Genomic DNA, 22,521 nt, shown 5'->3' with positions numbered 1-22,521 from the left:
AAAAGAAAAGCACTATGTGAATCTGTGTTTATGGGAATTATGATTTAATGGATAATTCAAGGTGTAAACTCCAGATCTGACAATACTGTGATCATTTATTCTTTTTTCTTAGGCTGTAAACATAAAAAATATATAGATACAAAAATGATTCATTTCTAATACAAGGGATGGGATCCTTAAGTCAAGTTGGTACTCTGTAAAAGCTACTACATAAGAGATTGAACATTAATATCGCACTAAACAAGTTAGCAACAGAGTTACTTGCTGGAGCAGTGCCGCAGATAAAGGAATGCATTATTATTCTCCATGTTGCCTAGCAACAGAAAGAAAAAGTAGATGCCAAACCTGCATCACAGATACACTCAAAATTCACTAATTATAATAAAACTTAAATTATAATCAATGTAAAAAATAGAATGATTTTTTCCATTAAGCACTGACTAATGACATCTATGGTGCTTTCTCAGAAAGTACCAAGTTTTGATTCTATTCCAGCATTGTTTGCAAAGTATCAAGGAATTTATCAAAACATGTGTACATCTTCTGCCGAAACCTCTCCAAAATATTTCAAAGATACCCATGAGCCTAATCTTCTATATTCTTCTGGATACCAAGCAGTGAACAAAATTAACAATCAGGTCCAGTGCAAATAAGGATAGCAAGTTTGTGGGGTGATGTGATGTGTAAGATTAACAATCAATAAAATATAATGTATCAGTAACTTGGGTAAATAAATTCATTTGATTTTCAAGTCAAGGATGTGAACTAATTCTAAGGGGTTGTAAAGTCAAAGTTTATAACTCTACCTATGTACTCCACTTACTGAAACACATAGCTATTATATAAGCAACACTCCAATAAGCTGTTTACAAATTACCTCACTGAACTTTTGTTTAAATGCATTTCCAAATGTTTTCATGCCATTAACCATTAACCTATATTGTACAGACATGAGATTCAAACATCCTCACATTTGGGCTGCCAGCAGGACTTCAACTCTTAAATTAAGGATTTAGTGGTATGTTAGTGACATAAGGCCAGCTGGATCACATGTACTGTCTTTTTATGTCATGACATATTGTCAAGAAATGACGAAGAATGACTGGCCTATATATTAGCAAACTGAACAAATTTTAAGAACACTGGACTTGTCCAACTCACATTTAAATTGTCCTACTAAAAATACTTTTAAGACCACTGTTTTACACCTTGAAAGTTAATGTAATTTTAAAAACAAACATGTAAATTATATACTGTCTATTAAACAATTTTGAGAATGAACTTTTATTATGTCCGTGCAAGAAGTTTCACAACATCAAAAGGAATTACTACTGATAAATAAGGAATAAAGTACCTAAGACTTTATACCTTTCCTCAAAATATGTGTATGTTTTGAGAAATGTGATGATAACAGTGAGGTTCTGCAGCGGAAAGAGGGCACTGGCTCTAACGTCATTTAAGCATATTCATACACAGCTGAATACCAAAAGAACAAAGTATTACCTGAAAAAGAAGTTATATATTTACAGCCCAAAACACAAAGTCAAAACTGTATGTAATGTGCAGAAAGTATGCCTTGCTACCAATTCAATGGGCCACATGGATATACAATGATTTCATAAGAGTCTGGTATGGAGAATTAAATAATATTCCTGAGAAATGCAAAATGTGATACATGAAAATGCATAAGAAATGCACAATATACATTTTGTTCCACAAAATCTTAGCTGTGCAAGTTTTTTTTTATATGTTCCAAATTTAAATTACACAAACAAACTCTATTTTATGTGCAGTTAATAAGAAAAATTTTTCAGCTATTACACCATTTTTAAAAAAATAACACTGCAATCTCAAAATTAGCTGCAAGCATACAAAAATACAAGACAATAAAAAAAATACAGGCATCTTTCACAGACCTTTGTACTTCTAAACCAATCTTATACTCAATACCACATGAAGTAAGACAATATAATTCGAGACATTACTGTGCACTTTTTAGAAAGACTGCTTTTACAGATACAATAATAAACTGGTGCACAACGTACAATTATGCCTTACCCATGTAGTACAACAATGCCTTATCTAAGGCACTTGTGCTAAGAAAATTATAATAGAAATGTGTAATTAAATAACACAAAACATAAAAAAGCATTTTACCATTACATGGTTTACCTTTACCAAAATTGCTTAAGAAAGATTGGGGAGTGCATAAGATTACATAATATACTTAGTGATCCATCATAAAATGTAAATTTGTAACCAATTAAAATTGTAGACCTGTATTTAATTAACATCTAGTGTTAAATTACCAATGCTATAGATCATGGAAATGTTTTAAACAATGCTTTGTTTTAAATCTAATGCACTGGATAAAATAAAATAAGTAGAAATTGAAAATAATTATAAATATTACCCTAAAATGCTACATGTCATGTTTCCTTAATGGTACCATTACTCAACAATTAACGATTCCTGATCAACAGCCAAAAATATTTTGAATGAGATTCAAGCACGAGATGGTTTGCCAACTGCCTGTTATATCATACAACACACTGAAAACCAATGTAACAGCATGCTCCGAGCTTAAAACAACTGATTACATAAATACGCAGCAGCAAGCAGGGACTACAAACACCCCTCAGTGGAGTACATCAGCAACAAACAGAGGATTTAGGAACAGACTCGGCACAGAAGAACCTGCCTACACATTCATAATAACTACAAATGTACTAATCACAAAGTTTTTTTTATTTTTCTTACACTTCTGTTCCACACACTTGCGTCCTCATTTAACTGATCATGAACAACCTGTAACAAGGCAAGAGGTGTATTCTACATATATCCGAATTTATCATACGAGTTGAAATCATGACTGTGAATCGTTACTGTACTTAATGGCTTGACAGACAATCGTGCTAGCCACCAAACACAAATTTACTTTTGCCATTTATCTACACATTTCAAATTTCTTATGTACAATGAGTTTTACGACTTTTTCGTACAGCACAATCTTGCAAGGTTTCTGAATTATGCAAGGTCTGTAAAATCGTTACATAAAAATATCTTTTCTCTCAACTTGACACTATCAAGGGAGTCCGCAGTCCTTTCGATCCTAAAACGTTAACAAGCGATACAAGTAAGGCATAAAAAGATCTAAAGCAGCCAACATCAAAGAAATGCACATTAAAAAACTATTGGCCACATTTCTTTGAAAAAATATTAAACATTAGCATGATATATAGCATTCCTATCCTTCCTCCCTGCCCACTCACACAACTTGCTTTTTTTTCTCATATACAGATTATTATATTTTACTGTACAATAACAAGAAAAAATTATATTTTTATAATATAATAGAGCAGGGGGGGGGGACTGTGCAGGATGTGTGAGGCTTACAAAAAACGTCATCGTATATATATTTTGTCTAACGCATCAACTACAATATCCTACATTCTAATGACTAATTCCTACTGTGCTTTTAATATGTGAAGAGTGTGACAATGGAATACTTTAGTTAGAAGCATTTTTAAACATCACCCAAAATTCTCGATAGTTGAAAATGTTCATGCCCCCACAAAAAAGTTTGTAACGTACGCATCACAAAAGCCATTAACCATATACCATGTTTTCACTTTAATATTAAGCACCACCAGTCTTTCCTGTATGCGCTTATCACGCACCAAGAAAAGTCACACCAACGCTTATGTATACATTTCCAGCCACTGAGAAATACACAACTGTGTTTTCCACTTCCAATACTAACTCTACAATATTGGTCCTGCATGATCATGTTATGTGCTCGTACCTCTCCAGCTAACAAAATTCTTGTTACTGTGCAATCCAAGGGAAATGTAAAAAAAAGAAGCAATTAATTAAAAAAGCATGACAACTGCTAACAATGTCAGACAAGATAAAAAGTACAGCCACTTCATCTAAGCCACCACAATAAATGCTACTACATTAAAAGAACTATTAATGTTTTGATTGGTACCCAGCCTAGTGTAAAAATGTTGCACAGTCAAAGGTAAATAAATGTTGTTTAATACACCATCACAGGTATGTAAAGGGTCCTGTAACATTTATCCGATACAGCCAACAGGACAAAATGAAAAACAATGACCATATCTTAACATGTGCTATAGGGTATTTATATGGCCAATTACTGACCAATAAAGTTGGTTGCAGAAACAATTTTCAACAAAATACCAAATGCCAATCCTTATTTCTTCAGTATCTTTTTTCCTATCATCAATTCCATTTTATACAGGTCAACAATTCTTCTGTATGTTTCAATAATAATAATAATAAATCTAATGATACTGGATGCCAAGCAACAAGCAGTGTTACACACAACACATCAAAACTGAAAATTTGTTGTTTACAAAAACCTTTAAGTGGATACTACAGCTAAGTATTAGCATTGCAGACTGTCATAAGCACTGTATTGCAGAAGCAGTCAGTTTACTACCTAAACAGAGTGAACACCAACTAAAATTTTTTGGGCACTTCACATTTCTGTTAGGACCACAAAACTTTTATAGACACAAACAAATTTATACACCATTCTAAAAAAAAGGCATACATACATTTTATACCGAAAAAGTTATGACACAAGTAATTACAGTTCCTGAACAGCAAACTTACAAAACACGGCACAAGACTAAATGAACACCTGGTACCTCCATTTGTCATCACACTGACACAAATTGCGCGCACGACTTGGGAAAACGCCTGAAACAAATGAAAGACTCTGAGCAAGTAGGGCTTCTGTACTATGATTGTTGTCTTACATTCTTTCAGTGCACACTGAAATATAAGCCACACAATGGATCAAGATGATATGCAGAATGTACTTAAATAATGCAAGCCAACTGCATTATTTTACAGAAAGGATGCAGTACTGTCCAAGACTGGAGGGAAATAAAAATTACAACCTCAAAAGACAAAATGGGCTTCTGTGACTCATAAAGGTCACACAGAACATGCACCATGTATTGATATATATATCACAAAACACACTACATGAAAATAAAATCTTCCTGCAGTGCTGAGAAGGAGTAATTTGATCATGTGTCTTACATATTTCATGTGGGAATCTGTACTTGAGAAACAGATGTTGAGATTACATAAATGTGGAAATGTTAAGCGTAAAGAAAAATTATATTACTGACAACAAAGCAAGAATATTACCATGTTTGATACAACAGGTAAGATAAGATGGTCACCTGTAAGATGCTTTTACCTATAAATTACAGTCAAAGGTACACGGAGGCCCAACAAATTTTCCAAAGAGGTCCTGTTACAATTTGGAATACCCATTTCTTAAGAAGTCATAATTTGATAACGCTTTCATTATCAAAGTTGAAAGGGGAGAGGAAATGGCTTTAGACAGCTGCAATTCCTATACTTACATGTCATTTGATGAAGCCAAGTAGTGAAACGGATGAACGAGAATGATTGAAGGAAACATTTCATCTACGGTCAGTACTTAACTGAGAAGTATTTGGCACTCGTTGCAATACTGCCATATCGAAGAAAATGCCTATCTATCAAGTACAAAAGGAAAAGAAGCCAACTACAAGAATGATATATCAAAAACAGGAGCCGAGATGGAAACCTAGTGTAACAACACAAAGAGGACAGAGACAAGACAGGGAGGTGTATAACACGCTATTCACATCACATTTTATTCCTGGAGAAAGCTAAATACTCCCTCCATGAAATCCAGTAACTGAACAAAACACTCGTCTCTCTCTATGGTTTATGCCCTCAAAGATCCCTGATGTTGTTCCGGTCTCCATCTTTTCCCTTATTAATTGGTGTCTACCATTATCTATATAAGTCCTGGCAGTACCCATTTCTTGGCAATGCAAAGTTTTGTTTCTCTAATAATAAATACTAATGTATACATCATCGATTCATTTGTGCCCTGTTGCATGGCACCCTTTCAGTGGCGGCATCTTGTGGGAAAGTGTTTCTGTTCAACTTCCCTGCATTGACTCTGCAGTCAGTCCATTGTTCGTTCGGTCAGTCAATAATGAGTTCCGCTACACATAGGTGGCAATAGCTGATGGTGACTGCTGTTCTTCAGGTCTGCGTTTATTCCCAGGACCATACTGTCCGATGAATGAGCCATCCTCCGTAAAACGACCTGAGAATAGAATGCATCAATTAAACAATGAAAACTATAGCAATTCTGGATGGCATAGTTTAGCATTCACCTAGTTTCAATGTTACCCAAGAGTAAAACAATTTGAGCCAGATTAATCTGTGGGAGAGAAAGAAGGACTCTGAGGACAGCAATGCAGAAGGAAGGGAAAACAACATACAGGGAGAGGCATAACCACTACATTTGCCACAGCCTGTCTCTAATTCCTGAACTGCGAACATAATTAAAATGTATTATATACAAAACCAAACTTCTTGTAGGTTCTTCTGGAGTTGGCAGCAATGGCGCATCAGAGAGCTAATGGCACAGTGACTTCTTGAGAGAAGCAATGCCCCACTGACATCAGAGGAGGGGGGATTTTAAGGCATCTAAACTACTAGGCAATGATAAGAGCATAGTGATAATGCAGAAACTACGTTCCTGGAAGAATGAGACAGGCAGACTACTGTAGGTTCATTTTTCATGTTCTATATCATGGCAGACTTACTTGGAGCAGTACCTTCATGACTTGAACTCTTCATTAAATTGAACTTGTAATACATTACTGATGCCATGTGTGAACACTTTCATACATTTAAACAGGATATTTTTTACTTAGTTTTTCTGTAGATGGTACAAGACTACTGATTAACAACATACCTACATAATATGTCACTGACCACTGCATCGTCCACTACACAAGAGTGGCAAAGCCCCCTGAGCCTGTTTCTCCTTGCTTCTTCTGTTGGCGGCCATACTGACCAATAAATGAACCATCTTCATTCATGCCCTCTGTACAAGTGCAACACCAATAGGTCAACAGAAATTGAAACCAAACAAAAAAAGTTAAATTATAAACAGAATTATCATGACATTTAAAACATTCATGAACTAAACAACAACAAATAAAAACAAGTAAAGTTTCACATGCATGAAAACAATGTGTTCTTGAAAAAAAAATAACAGGAGACCAGGCTTTACATCTTCTGTACATTTTTTACATCTGAATCCTGTGCGTACTTTTGCATCTGCAATAATTTAAGACAACTTACACAATTTTAGACTTCAACGGAGTATATGATATACATAAACAGTTATCTCCAAGATATATATTACCCTACAAGCATATTTTTGTGTACTTGACTACTCTCTTTGCACTTTCTACAGGGAATTTCTCTGTTGAGAAGAAAATGCAACCTGCCACAGCCAACTCACTCTGCAAGCAGCCGATTGCAACTTGCAGCAAAAATGGCTAGTGCAAAATGCCAACCAGTGACAACAAAGTTACTTCTCATCATCGAAAGAAAGCCTTTCCTTCAAGCCTATGGCTGCTGTTGCGTTCATAAACACAAGCATAGCAAAACACGGGGGAAATACAAAATGGAGTCAAAGACTGCAAAGGAGTAAAAGCAAACAACTGATCTCAATTTAATCTTATTTGTCCAACTGTTAAGTGGGATCTTAAGTGTGTTTTCCTCTGAGTGAAACTGTGCATGTAAATGCAATGTAAAATCCAATTTCTAGTGCACAGTAACAAATTAACATGTTCATACAAGTACACAAAAGTAATTTGGAGAAAATCATCTTATGGCTCATGGACAGATATACAGAGCAATTAACGGCTCAATATTAAGAATACTGTTTCTTTAAATACTCTGTCCAAAAAATTGGTTCATAAGAAATGTTTCGCACATTAGCATTAATTTCAGTTCATAATACAACATAAATCTTTCACTCCTATTACAATTTTTAACAGACTTATTAAATTAAATTAAAAACTTAAAAGGCAATACATAAACTGGGCCTTGGTCTCAGACAGTAATGGAAAAAAATGAACAAAGAATGAAATGGAGCCCATGTTACTGACCTGTGTCTCCATCGCCATATTCTGCCATGGAGTCTGTGTCACTCTCTGGGGCTGCTTTGGGATCACTACTCATTGACCCTCGACCATGGGATTTATTATCTAGCCTGAAACAATCATGATTCTAAATATACATTTACAAATGTATCTACGCAACAAAACACCACTACCGAAACCACAGCAACACGATCTGTGGTACAAGTTTGAAGCCATGTGAATGCAACAGACGCGACAATATGCCACACCAAAGTAACATGACAGGGATGGCATAACTCTTCAGTTAGTAACACGTGAAGCATATAAAAACAAAAATAAAATACACTTTATTACCATAAAATATGTCATTTTTATGCATAGGTTCAAGTATACAGTGACATGACAGATCATTTTTGTAAATCATTCATAAAAGAATTTTACTTCAAAGTTTGGAAAAAAATATGCCTCCATCATGAAACAGTAACTGGGACCTTAAATCTATTACATTCCAACAACAAAATACATCAACACAACAAACAAAGTTTAATTAACGGAAACATATTTACGGTTGTGAATATTCATGAAATCCTGGCTCTTCTGGGTAGTCTGTGCGTCCGTGTGCAGCCTCTCGTTCGTGAACAGCGTACTTTCCGCCACGGTTACGCTTGATGATGCACACGATTATCAACACAAGCAACAAGAATGCAATGGCTAGCATCATTCCTATGAACCACCCTGCTGTAGCAACATTCTCCTTTGGCTTTATAATGATGCTATCTGCTTGCAAGAACACAACATGATTATTACTTCTGTATCAAACAAACATTTTTAATGTGTAATCAACCATTTCCCAATTTCAGAAATTCAGACCATTTACCTAATAAACCTTGCACAAGAAAATCAAGATTCTGTTTAAACTTACCCATGCTTGAGATCTCAACTTCTTCCACTTCACTCTCCGTCATATGTTCGCCATCAACTGCTACGACACTGAATTCATACATCTCACCGGGCATCAGTCCTCGTACAATAATGTAGTCTTCATTCATCTCGGGACCAGTCTCCTGAAAAATGGTCTCACCCTTCTTCCTGAAAATGAAATAACAATGACCAACCTTTCGAGTAACCATGACCACTATACTTGTCCTGAATATCTCTGATTATGGACTGCATTTACATTTATTTTCTTTCAAAGGAAAAATCTTTATGAAAATACAATTGTAATTGTAAAAGCAATGTAAAGTTACATAACTGTTTTGAAACCATCTGTTCCAGACCTCCTGATTTAATATAATTCTAACTTCATGAAACATGTCATAAAACAATCATTTTCCTAGGAACTCATTTGTGACTTACCTGTACTTAACAAAGAAGTGGGAGCCCAAAACTCCATCGATGTACGGAAGCCAAACAACCTTGATTCTTGCATAACCTTCTTCCGAAGACAACTTCGTCCATGTGAACTTGGGTTTGTCAGGAATCGCAGCAGATGCTCGTGACCGTGTTCGCTGTTCAATGAAATAAGCCTCCCCTTCTCCTGCACTTGTTGTGGCCTTTATGTGAAGCCTGTACTTGGTACCTGGTTCAAGCCCTGCCAGCTTTGCACGTGTCTGATTAGGGTCTGAAATATGCGGCTCTCTCTCAAGCATAGGTCCAACTTTGGTCCCCTTGACAGTCTGGTAGTAAATCTTGTAGCCTGTGAGAATGCCATTCGGCTGTTCTGGACGCTTCCATATCAGATACAGGGCTGATGACCCCAGTGGAAATGCTTCAAAGAACTGCACAGTACCAGGAACTGATGAACAAGAGAAACAAATCAGTATATGAGCTTGACACTGTTCAATAGAATTTTGTATTCTTTTATTTAAATTTATATGGAGGACAGTCTTGCAAACGTCATGCAGCAGAATGCCATGCTGTAATGTGATGTAGTTCTTCTAAAACTGAATCAGTGCATTACTTTATACAGAGAGTCATATTAAACACACTTTAAAAATAAGAAACAAAATTCAAAGACTTGACAGGAAACAAAAGCTGTTCCAATTTTGTATCAAATTAGGGATTTGTGTCCGTCTACTTTGTTTGTCGAAGTTATTAAGAAAAACGTTGAAATATTTTTCTAAACCATTTATCTATTATTGACAGGAATAATTTCAGATATTTAATGCATATACACTTACCTGAAGAATGGTGTCAACTGCAGAGAAGTGTAATCACAGGACATGCAAGTGTCAGAAGCTTAGTACTTCACCTTCAATTTAACTCTTAATTTGAATATTCAGCAAATAAAGTAGGTGTATTATTAAGCAATGTCTGAACATTTCCTCAACATATAAATCCCAGACACTAAAAATATATAGTATCATGAAGCACAACTGTCTTCGAATACTGTTTTCAAGTTGATATCATAAGTTGTTTCAACAATGAAACAGGAGTCCCTAACAATATCCTGTAGCATGCTACGTTTCTCTTCTAAGGAAATGCTTTTTCTTTCGTGTTGCTATCATGCCCTATCGAAGACACTGATTTAAATAAAATAAATACAATTCATGCAGCAGACTCAGCTAACAGATATTATAATAATAATGATAATGATGATGAAAAACAAAAAAAGCAACCACACACCGAAAGTTAAAGTGATGCTTGCAAGATGGTGCCTTACCAGTCAGAGTAGACTGTGGTTGAAACAAAAAAGTTTAACTCACATCATAAAAAAATCCATGAAATTAAAATGAGGAGACAAAAATCACAGACATGGTGAAAAAATACATGGGACTTGCAAAAAAAAAATCATGTAAATTAAAGGAAAACACATTCTGGGGATGTAAACTGTCCAAATACTTACCACCTTCAGGCGTGTCAAAGCTTAGGGTTTCACTGGGTGGTCCGTTATACCTGCTGTTGTACACAAGTACTCGTGCAAAGTTCTTGCTGTGAGGTATGAACTTGGTAACCATCGTGTTTGTTTTTTCTCCTTTAACGTCAATTTCACGTAAACCATCTTCTCCATCCTTTTCTGTCCAGATTTGAATCTGATAAAGCAAAATAACAACATGCATTACTGCTCTAAGACCACACTTCAAAACAAGTGTTGAAAAGGAATAGTTTTAATTTTCCCCAGTGCTCTTCATGACGCAGCCTCAGTATTGGGTCAGGCTCTATTTGTTCATATTTTGCTTAGACAGATACACAATATACCAAGTAGTATTATGCTAATGTAAACAAAAATCCATGTCAATTGTGGAACAATCAACTACAGCATACTTACGCTTATTTATAAAATAAAATGTCATCAAAATATGACCAGCATACTTCAAACCATTATTGAATAATGGCTGAAGTCTATGGACAAGTTCAAAATAGTATAAGTAAATACAATTCAATCAATAACATTGCAAAAATGTGCTTAGAACATATTAAAAATTAAATCCGTGGCATAACAGCTCCAGAGAGCCAAAGACGACTAGCTTGACTGCTGGCCTCACGTTCACATGCCTAAGCAGAGGTGAACGATCATATAACCAGATATAGGGTGACGTGTGGTCAGCACGACAAACCCCCAGCCATTCCTAGCTTTCCTGACCGGATTACGCTACCCATTGTAGCTCCTCAATTTCCTCACGATGCTGGGTTGGCACAGTCCCCATACACTGATCGAAAGCTCATGAGAAAATTTCTTCTCCCCCGAGACTCGAACCAGCTTGCCGGTCAGAAGCATGATGCCTCAGACCACGTGGCTACAGCATGGGACTGCTTAGAACATATGTACACTCCAAATCTAAGTATATATCCAATTCAAACGATCTTCATAAGAGGATACAGAACATATCCTGAAAATGTACGGTAGAACTGCATATATAAATTTACCTTATACCCTTTAAAATGACCACGAACAGTTTCTGCAGGGACAGGATTCCAGCTGAGCAGAGCAGTTGTACTGTCCTTCACTTGGACAAGTGTGAAGTTGTACGGTGCCTGGGTTGGAACTGCAAAGCAGGAAACATTATGCAGGAGATATCTGGACGCAAGTAACATGAAACTAAAGCACACTATAATTTAGTACTGCGGAGTACACGCTAAAAAATGCATGTCACACTAAGCGTCTAGTAAGGGCCATTTGAAAAATTGATGACTGTTCTGGAGGCCATCACAAACCCGCGGAAAACCATAACTGCCTACTTTAATTAATTCCAACCTTAAGCTTAATAGCATATATTTTTCACTCCTCCATTTTCCCACACGCATACAAGATGTGAATTTCACCGAACATATTTTGAATTTAACTGAAATATAAAAGACTGGTTAACAAGCAGCTATTTGATATGCATATGAAACTTTCACACAACTTCACAGCACATAAATATTACATCAAAAGTACTGCAGAGTTAAACATTTTCCATTAACCACAGTGAAAAGTAGGAAGAATGTAGATTGTCAACTTCTGGATTATTATTCCATGCAGTCCTGTCAATGGTTTCCAACATTTTAGGGGAACCTACAACCATCCATCTGTACACATCAGAAGAACAGAAGACCACAATCCAAAAAGTCTCTTACTTCTATTGCTCTTTATTCATACCATTGTTTTCCAGAACACATAACTTGATCCAAACCACACTCAAACCTACATTACAAGCTCTAACTATAAAAGTCACTATAATACGGGCTACAACAGCAGAGATACTGGACTCACCATCTTCCCCTGAGTATCCTATAACTTCCTTTGGAGCAACGTTGGCTTCTCCCTTCTCATTCATAGCTACGACCTTGATGCGATACTGCTGGAATGTTGGCTGGTCCGGGACAATCAGTTTATTCTCCTCCCAATTCACAATGTCATTCGCGACCCATTGCTCACCAGGTATGTCTCGCCTCCAGTAAACTCGATACATGAACCGAGGAGCATTATGTTCAATCTCGGGCATGGGCTAAAGCATTGAACATGTGACATTAATGACGCCTCTGCCACTACAGAATCCTTCAAATTAATTATGCAGACATAAATCAAGGTTTAACATTATAGAAAAGCTGCGCCTCTTACCGTCCAGCTGATGACAATATTGTTTGGTTCGGTGCCTTTGCCTTCAACATTATCCGGGTTTTTGTAAGGCACATCTGCCTGGGTCGTACAGATGGTAGAATGCTGTGAAGGACTGGAGGGCCCAATTTTGTTCCAGGCTATTACTCGAAAAGTGTAATTCGCCCACGGACTCATTGCGACCTAAGACAGAATATGAAGAACCCGAATACATAAATATGACCAGAGGCCAAGAAATGTTGGCGTAATTCACTAGCCAAGTAAAATGTCTCTCTTTCGGTACATTTCTTATTATAAAGAATAACATTCTTTTACTTATAAGCTATATGTAGAACTAAAAACTATTTACTTAAATTGAATATTGAAAATGAGGGAGGGCTTACAAAGCAAGCACCTGTATTTCTAAGGATTCTTATGCTGGTATATGGCTACTTATCTTCTCAACTATCTAGGATGTATATTTTTAACTTCTCAGAGATATCCTTCCAACATAATGAGTAGATATAAACCCACACACAAATTCACCTCAGACAGCAAGATGTGAAAGAATAGCTGGTGTCCTACATAGGACAGATAAAATTAAAATTAAATATGAACTATATGCTCGGTATTTAAATACACAAATACAAATTAAAATCTCACAGTGTATGTCATATCTGTAGCCGGAACAGAGTCAAATGCTATTTCCCATGTATCTGGCGTGAAGCTTGTATTAAACTGTATTGTGTAACGCAGGATAGGTGCACGATTATCACCCATTGGCTCCCAATGGATTGATGCATCACGCTTGTTACACTTAACATCCTTCAGGTTTGGAGAATTCGGTACATCTGTTGGGAAAGAAGAAAAAACTTCATACGAACGTTACTAGATAAACTCCACTATGCTTGGTAAAGAGGTTATTATTTTTTACGAGGTTATGTACAGTTATGTCATGTGGACCTTTAATGTACGAAAATAACAAACTGTAAAAATCTTAAACCAACTGTAAAGAGAAAATATTCTGATACAAGAGAAACAAACAAATCAGTGAATGTGATAAATTACATACCAAGGTACTCTGCGACTTATAGGCCTACTTAATTTCGGCAGAGGTGCCTGTTACAAGGTGCATGCGCCTGAAAGGTAGGGAAAGAGATGGCAGGGCAATACCAAAACTGGAACTCAAGGAAATAAGCTGTAATAATAATGAAGAATAGAATGCCTTGGTTCACGATCACATCCAGAGTTGGTGGACTTTAATTTAACAGAACTGTACATTGTATGTCAAGGTGGGGAAAACAGTACCTTGCACTATAAGAGTGGCTTGTGCCCTTGCTTCATCGAGATCTGTTTGGGCTACGCATGTGTAGACGCCGGAATCAAGTTCCGTTGTTTTGGTGATGGTAAGAGAATAGTCAGAAGAACGCACAAACCGAGGTTCTGCTTCGAAATCTATCTGCTGCCCATTATTCAACCACTCGATAGTGAGAGGAAGCGAGGAGTCGCTCACAGCATTACACCTGAAAGTTGCTGTGCTACCTGCGGGCACCTCATAATCCTCTGGTTCATCTGTGATTTTGGTGTGCTCTGTCACAAAGAATAAACAAACATTGCCGACATAAAAATCACATATAAAATATTAGACTTCACACAGTGCACCTAAAAACTAATCTAACTCGCAGACTGGTAAACCAGCAGTGAGTTTTCTGAGGGCTGGCACGCTGTCATACACTATACAGTACAAATTAGTACAAAAAATGTGATTACACCAACATGTCTGTATTCATAACTTAAAAATTAACACCTTTATTGGGTATTAAGATCAAAGGTGTCAGAGATTCACACTGAATTTTCACAATTAAAAATTACACATGAAGGAAATACCCCATACTGTGATGTCAGTATGTACCAGAAAGAAAAGCATGAAATTATTATCTCACACAATCTGAAGTCCGCTAAAAATATTTATAGCCAAAACAAAGGAATATGAAAAAACCCACTAGATGCAGTTACCAGTTGCGGTAATATTTATAAGAAAAACATAATGCAATAAGAAGTCATCAACTACAACTATATTATAATTAAACTCACACTGACTACCTTCTTAGAAAAGGAATTCTTAAAAAAAATCCTATATATGTAACTCATAATAGGACTTTAAGATTCTAACCTTTCACAATCAGAGTGCCATCTGCCTTCGCTTCTCCAAACTTGTTTTCAGCAAAGCAAGTGTATGAACCAGCATCCATGAAATTTACATCCCTGAACAAGAAATTATACACAATTTAATGTTACGGGATTAAATACAAATAATATCCAATTTATCGCTTGCCATCTTAATCAACATACCTGATTTCAAGATCTCCACTGTCAAGAACAGTGTAGCGTCCTCCTGTCAGCTCTACGCCACTACAAATCCATTTAACTAAGGGTTTTGGCGCACCAAACACACGACATATCAGGGTCACAGTTCGTCCATCAACGGTTGCCTCACTTCGAGGAGGATCCATGATCTCAGGAGCCAGAGCTAAAGGAAAAATCAATGTTTGGGTTTCAAAATTACCGGTATTCTATAATTTGGGTCAGTGACAGTGATGAGACCAATTCAGAATGCAGTAGCAAACCAGAAATGTAATTATGCCTTCTGGAACTCTAAGCCGCCCTATTCAATTGTGACAGGTCACTCAATCATTGTAAGACAATATTCTCATTTCCTTCTCTTGTATACAATAATTTACTCACCCAAAACATTAACATAGACATCCTTGTAGACATAACCAAGACTGTTGGTGGCATTGCACCCATAATTTCCTGTGTCATTCTTTCTCAAATTCTGGATAACAATGCTGTTAGGAGTCACTTTCCGCCGCGGGTTAGCAGGAGCCTCACTGATTGGGCGACCATTGTGGATCCACTTGATCTGAGGTTCAGGTATACCAGATGCTTTGCAGTGGAATTCAATTGTCTCATCTTCTGCAGCATTGACATTCTCAGGTTCCTTGGTGAAGTATGGGACAGCTATAACATTATACGACAATGTAAAGTTAATAATGTGTGGAGCTTTGTCTTCATACATCAGTGGCATGATTCTTAGGGAATATACTCTATATTATTGTTATTTTGTGCAACTAACAAATTAATGTTCTTTTAATTATGAAAAAATCCATGGTCATGTGAAACTTTACCTCCATGCCCCCATTATACTATCATGGCATGGTGCATGGACATAGAGGCAATGTCTATCTTTACCACCACAGCAGAAGGAACGACTTACCCATGATCTGAAGGTTAACAGAGTATGACTTCGCTGCTCCTACTCCATTGCTAACCTCACAGGTGTAACTTCCTTCATCTTCAAATGCGGCATGTTTAATGACGAGGCTCTTTCCATAGTTATTCTGTGTAATCTTCTCTGAGGGATGTATCATTCGACCATCTTTACGCCAAACAGTTTGTGGTAAAGGTCTGAAAATTAAACCTGGTAAGATCACAACTAACCAACCAATTACAAATATTAATTAAATACTTTTCCATTAGATAACTGAGTTATCAGTTTAGTATATATGTAAATACACTTCTTGACCATAGGTTTTTGCAGCTGCAGTTCAATGTGTAACTCTGGCTTTCAGGTAATAGCCATGCTGAAAGTTTCATATTCACCAATGTTTTGGCAATCAATGCAGCTGCCACCTTCATGGTGGGTATGTAGTTGGGGGAGTTCTGGAGGTTGTGCCAGTCCAAGTTCACAGTTCGATTCCCAAACGGGCTGAACCTTGAGATGAAGGGTAAACCAGGCTTTGGTCTGTTAAACATATAAAGTTGAAAGAATGTGGCCACACGCAGTCGCTTGGTCACGTTCCCAGACCCTCGACATTCCGTCTGGAGGGAGCGAGACGTAAACAAAGTGCACTAGAGCCATCCCAAACATGGGATGAACCCTTTCCAGATGTGGGTGACGACTGCATTACAACCATCGCCTAACTGCGACGGTCAAATTGAATTTGAATACAGCTTATAGGTGCGTTCCCGCTGTTGTGGGGGAACGAATCAGGTCGCAGCGTTTAAGCCAAATTCAATAACGGGTTACACAATGCAGGAGTATTTAAAGGGCGACTGTGGTTACGGGCCTCGCTCAAGTTTTATTCCTACCACCGAGGAGACACGTTTTTAACAAATGCAACAGCCGAATCATCGGGCTGCCTACGAGAATATATATTCGTCTTTTTTGTATCTTAAGAAACAATAAAAGTAAGCTTCTCTGAAATATCACAGCAACATAAGAGAATTTGCTCCACCTATGCTGAATTCGCCTCACCTTCTGCTCCATGTATATTCCCTGGGTGTCGGAGACTCTTACTTGCTGACAACCCCACACCGTCAAAATTTCCCTCAATATCTCCACACATAACCCACGTAAAAAAAAAGGCTGTAACCACCTGAGCGCCAGGCTAAAACAACAACGAACAGTGAGAAGCAGTGTGACGTGTGGTGGAAGCCAAGGACGGTTACAAGGTCTTATATAGGGCAGGCAGTGAGTGACAAGATAGGTTTGATGGTGCTGATTGGTGAATCAAAAAAAAAGGGCTATTATTGAAGAGGAGGGAACCATGTGCACACAAAAACCTTCAGAGACCATGAGTGCATATTTATATTTTTACTGAAGTCATACATACTTACGTTCCACCAAATATGCAATACATTTCCACTTTCCTGCCTCGCAATGCTACTTCATTCTTTCTGGAAACATACTGCTGCACAGGTTCGTGTCTGTTTTGCGATGCAGACACACCAGTTTGTATCACATCCAACAGCATACGGTTGCCAACTTTATACTCATTTCTGAAACAAGCATTCATACACTCAAGACTATTAACTGCTTTCATGATTATACAAAGATATCTCTAACTGATGATCTTATAAAAAAAAGTTAATCCAAGTTAATTTGGAACAATATCCTTTCTTCTATCCCATCATTACTAAAACAAATTAATTCAAGTCATGAAGAAAAAATATATATCAAACTCCAGGTGTCAGTAAATAATACCTTCATAAGCCATGTGTGTTTATATGTTTTTAATGCTTGATTGCCCAAGTACAGCACGACTTTTTACGTGTAGTAAGTTCCCAAACTAAATGCAATATCATTTATAATTCATTTGTGATAAAGCGAATTTTTGTAAACAGCATTTTATACAGTGTGATTACATATTTCTCATCAAAACTCATCATAATTTGATTTTTTATCATATTTTCAGGCAAAAATTAATCAGGGAAAAGGTTAAAAGGTAGAACAATATCTCCACATTAACACACTGACCATTACATGGCATCTAACCAGTGAGCAGCAGAAACTTCAGTCCAGTATTGGAACACGACTTCAATACAACATGCTCTTGCTACTACTGCAGAATATTGGTTGTTATGCTATTTAAAGTAATAATATCAATTGCAGATCTTACTTATCAAACAGAATGCAACAGTTTCATTTCATTAATTAGAAAAAGGACAGGAGAGAAAGCAGCTGTAACTTGGATAAAAAGCATTAGTATGGCATTTATGAAGTAATGAGGAAAATTACTGGAGCCATGAATGCTTGTACTCTGCGTGAAATTCAAACCAGAAACCTCCCAGACATAAACAAGTCACTGGTGTGCCAATTTGTTCTCCCACCTATATAAAAGATTACTCACCTGAACACAGAGGTGGCAGCACATGCATATGCAAAGTCATCACTTGCATCATGCCTCGTTACATTAGAGAACCACAAGTTACCCTCAGGGTCAAGAGTCATACGAGAGTTGTTAATACTCTTTATGCCACCATCGGTGTTCTGAAAGAAAAATACACTTTTCTTTTACATCTAAAAAAAATGTCCCATTTCAAGATGTCCTGATTTACTTTCCAATAACTTATCAACTATAAAAATTTCTTAACCTAATATTACAACAGTACTAGCATATGACCCATCAAATTTTACAGAAATAACACTTCTTTATGTTCGACAGTAGTAAAATTTATTGCAGCATATCGTTACAAATTGCACAGAAAATACAACATTTATATATTTTTTTATAAATTAAATTAATTAAATGTGAAAACATCTTCAAAGCATCTTAAGTTAGATTCCTCTAAACACAGGGACATAAAACCAACTGTCTGGCTCTAGTCTCGAGCAAATGCGGACTTTGCCAGACTCCACAACTTTATTTGCATTCTTTACTATCAGAGTCACCAATGTCAGAAATTAATTTGTATCCTTTCAACACCACATGAACGTTTGCATTCATCCAGTCAAGATACTGAATTTACATTACAAGTACATTACGAACAATGCACTGAAAATGATGTAGAAAGCAGTAGCTATGGCCTTTTCTGTCATATTATATCATATCATTTGCCTGAATAGGCAAGGGAAAGCCATAAAAAGGCATAAATACGAATAGCTGGTCTCTACGAAAAACTTTGAACCCACAGGAAATTTCCCTCTCATACACGTTGCATGAGCATTTCCTTTATCTGTTGTACGTTACCTGTATCAGCCAGTAGACATTTGGTTTGGGCCAACCATCTGGAGGTTGACAAGTCAGTTTGAATGGCTCACCTTCCTGAGCACTCACTGTAATGGGCGGGCCATCCTTAAAAGAGTTCAGTTCGGCTTTACGGACAAATACCGAGTTTGAAGTCGCTGTACCCCACTCGTTTGTAGCAAAACACTGATACTGACCTGTAAAATAACAACTCTGTTGTTATAAGCGGGACAGCAATACCATTAATCGTTTTGCAAACCACTTAAATTTCTTAAATCTAATTTTATAATTGTCCTTTTCCCAGTCTTACAATTTTAACTTTCAAAGTAAAATTAATTGAGAAACTTTTTTGCATACTTCTCCTTACCTAAATCTTCATCACGCGGAGATGAAATTACAAGAGAACCACGTCCTGGTTGCTGTGAGATTCGATCATCATAAGCTTGCCAATCAAAATGCTTTCCATTCTTTATCCATCGATACCTTTCAATTGCACAATAAATAATTATTAACAAAATTACTGTATGTACAAAAACATGTATCAAGACAATAATTATTTAATTTCATTACATTATAAAAATCATCCATATAAACTGATACTACATCACAGCTTACTTTATTACATCTAAATACCTACAATAATTGTGTAAGATGTAACTTAACAACCACTGGCTGCATACCGTAAGGCACTTAATAAGACCAAGATAAAAAAAATTCCACTATTAAACGCAACCATAAACAATTTCATCTACTTGCCATTCTATAATCTATTTCCCTAACATTATCCTCTCATCTTATCAGTCTTGCAAGTGGATGTCTTCCAACTTGCTTCCTAACAAAATTCTATATGTATAAATTATAACCTTCAACCTAGCTATGTGTCTAACCCATCACAGCCTCCAGCATTTCAACATCCTAAAAGTGCCATACAATCTGAATAAACAACAAAGTTCTTCATCACACAATATCAATTACTTTGTCCTCCTTAGGTTTCAAATACATACTTCGGAGCTGGTTCACCTTCTGCTTCACACTCTATAATGAAGGGTTTATCATTCTCGTTCTGCTGCTGTGCAACTTGGAACAGAAGTTCATCTGTTGGAGGTTGCTTTACAATTCGAGGTGGTGACTGAACTGTAGACAAATATTTATGTATTTTATTATTACAGGCTGCAGGACACATAATTTAACACAGAAATTAAACAAAGCATTCAGAAAGCACAGAATTGCATAAAAGTCTATATTTACATGAAAAACTACAAGCAAGGTTAACATGCTACAATTTAATAACACATTTTAGTCATTTAAACATCCAAAATTGAGTAACCAATGCAAGCAATTATTTATAAATCTCATATACAACATAACATTAATCTTTAATGGTTGAGATTTAAGATTATCACAGTGGCAAAAAATTCAGATTGTGATCTTCTGGGTTCTAATGCCAGAACTTACAAAAACATACCCTCAAGACAAAAGCATTATGTTCATCTGCATCAATGGTAACCACTAACAGGACTACAAGGTGTCACAACCCAGGAGACCACATCAAGGAACCAATCATAACTGATCAGCACTATAACAAAACATTTTAGAAAAAAACTTCCTTTATCACTGGAAGTTTGCTAAGATCTTCCATAAAAGTCATTAACAATCAGAAGCTACCTGATAAGTATGACCTGCAAAATCAACTACAAATTACTGTTAACATGTTGTTACCACACTAATATTCACTTATAATGCATTAACTTAGATTTAAAACTGCTGAGGGGGCTTACTTAGAGCTGTAGCTTGTAAGAAACAGACAGCTACTAATAAAAGGTGTGCTGTCCATACTGAAGAATCCATGTTGATGCTGCTACCTAGAACACACACACACACACAGATCGCATAAAAAATTCAATGCAAACCTCTTCAAAACCACATATTTGCTGATATTCTCTTATGACAAACTTGTAAGCTGACTAAGATACGAAATCATGAATTCTGAATCATCACTGACATGAACGACGATGATCTAATTTACCCTGCATTTCCCCCTGAGGCAAAGGGAATGGACTTGACAACACCCACTAAAATGCACTTTGTTGATATTACACGGACATTCTTCGTAGAATTCGTGGACTCGGTAAAAACTGCATAATTTGGAAATAAATCATTCACACCACTGAGATGATCTATAAAAAACGAGGTAAAATACAAGTATAACAAGTGTTATTAAAAGATGCCAGTACGCAGGCTTGTTCAGTCCATTGCCGCTAGTCGGGTGTAGACCAATCGATCAATTGGGCATGATACTGCATCAAAAGAATTACATACAGACCTAGCTACTGTTGTAGGTGTCCAGATAAAAATCTCTTACGCACATAAATTACAATATTAGCGAATAAATTATCCGAATTCAGTCATTCACACATCATATTTACCTAACGCATTTTAGTCAGCATTCACAAAAAAAAATTCTACAACACATCACGTGATAACTACATAAATCAATACAAACTGTTCGAAATGTGGGTGTTGGTTACAAGTGGTATTGAATAGTTTTCCTTTATACAAATGCTGAGTTACACTCTAAAAATGTTTATTTTAAATTTAAATAGTACTTAATTTAAAGACTAATCGAATCTATTGCTAATTTTCATTTATGTTCTAGAATGGTTTCAAAATTGACTATCATCGTGAATAAAGTGCCGAATTTACGAATTCGAATCGTCTTTAGACTAGCATAGTTTTGTTACACATTTTCTTATTTGCTGCTATGAAAACAGAAAACTGACAAAAAGTTTAAAAATAAGAGTAAACATAATTTTATTAGCCGCATTTAAATTAATTCTGCCTAGTACATGCCCGTATTCTTAATGGTTAACCTGACTTCCTGCTCCCCAAACAAGGGAGCACTAACGCATGCCTGGCCATTGTGTTACGTATGCTATATGAGGACAAAGAACAACAGTGACATCCTTTTTTGTTGTAATACAGTCAT

The 22,521-nt window shown here is 36.4% G+C and overlaps 1 protein-coding gene across 4 annotated transcripts; it reads right to left on the bottom strand.

The window, feature by feature from the left end:
* Positions 1 to 75: 75 nt before the first annotated feature.
* On the bottom strand, positions 76 to 22,046 carry Nrg (Neuroglian). 4 transcript variants are annotated; one of them, XM_087343041.1, is made up of 22 exons: positions 21,962 to 22,046; positions 21,314 to 21,397; positions 20,540 to 20,669; positions 19,903 to 20,018; positions 19,539 to 19,732; positions 18,699 to 18,838; positions 17,686 to 17,847; positions 16,283 to 16,473; positions 15,751 to 16,026; positions 15,358 to 15,535; positions 15,179 to 15,270; positions 14,314 to 14,595; positions 13,669 to 13,856; positions 13,030 to 13,209; positions 12,682 to 12,916; positions 11,856 to 11,974; positions 10,834 to 11,020; positions 9,345 to 9,783; positions 8,911 to 9,077; positions 8,555 to 8,765; positions 8,016 to 8,119; positions 76 to 6,151 (listed from the first exon to the last, which is right to left on the bottom strand). In XM_087343041.1, the coding sequence occupies exons 2-22, from the start codon at positions 21,381 to 21,383 to the stop codon at positions 6,048 to 6,050; spliced, it is 3,765 nt and encodes a 1,254-aa protein (XP_087199167.1). In that variant the 5' UTR covers positions 21,384 to 21,397; positions 21,962 to 22,046; the 3' UTR covers positions 76 to 6,047. The 4 variants fall into 4 exon arrangements, with proteins under 4 accessions (XP_087199167.1, XP_087199166.1, XP_087199164.1 ...); XM_087343040.1 differs by lacking the exon at positions 21,962 to 22,046 and adding an exon at positions 21,562 to 21,800; XM_087343038.1 differs by lacking the exon at positions 21,962 to 22,046 and adding an exon at positions 6,809 to 6,940.
* Positions 22,047 to 22,521: the final 475 nt, after the last annotated feature.

Source organism: Zootermopsis nevadensis, unplaced genomic scaffold (assembly GCF_977971745.1).
Source record: "Zootermopsis nevadensis isolate Lab colony 2312 unplaced genomic scaffold, Znev_1.0 Znev_ptg000004l, whole genome shotgun sequence".
NCBI lineage: Eukaryota > Metazoa > Arthropoda > Insecta > Blattodea > Termopsidae > Zootermopsis > Zootermopsis nevadensis.
This window is presented reverse-complemented; position numbering and strand designations above follow the sequence as displayed.

Bases quoted from the DNA above. Each gene is read 5' to 3' on its own strand.
- Nrg (XM_087343040.1), bottom strand. The intron at 20,019-20,539 runs GTATGTATTTGA...TGCAATTGAAAG, and splicing joins GAAGGTGAACCAGCTCCGAA to GTATCGATGGATAAAGAATG. The intron at 9,078-9,344 runs GTAAGTCACAAA...TTTCATTTTCAG, and splicing joins CACTTCTTTGTTAAGTACAG to GAAGAAGGGTGAGACCATTT.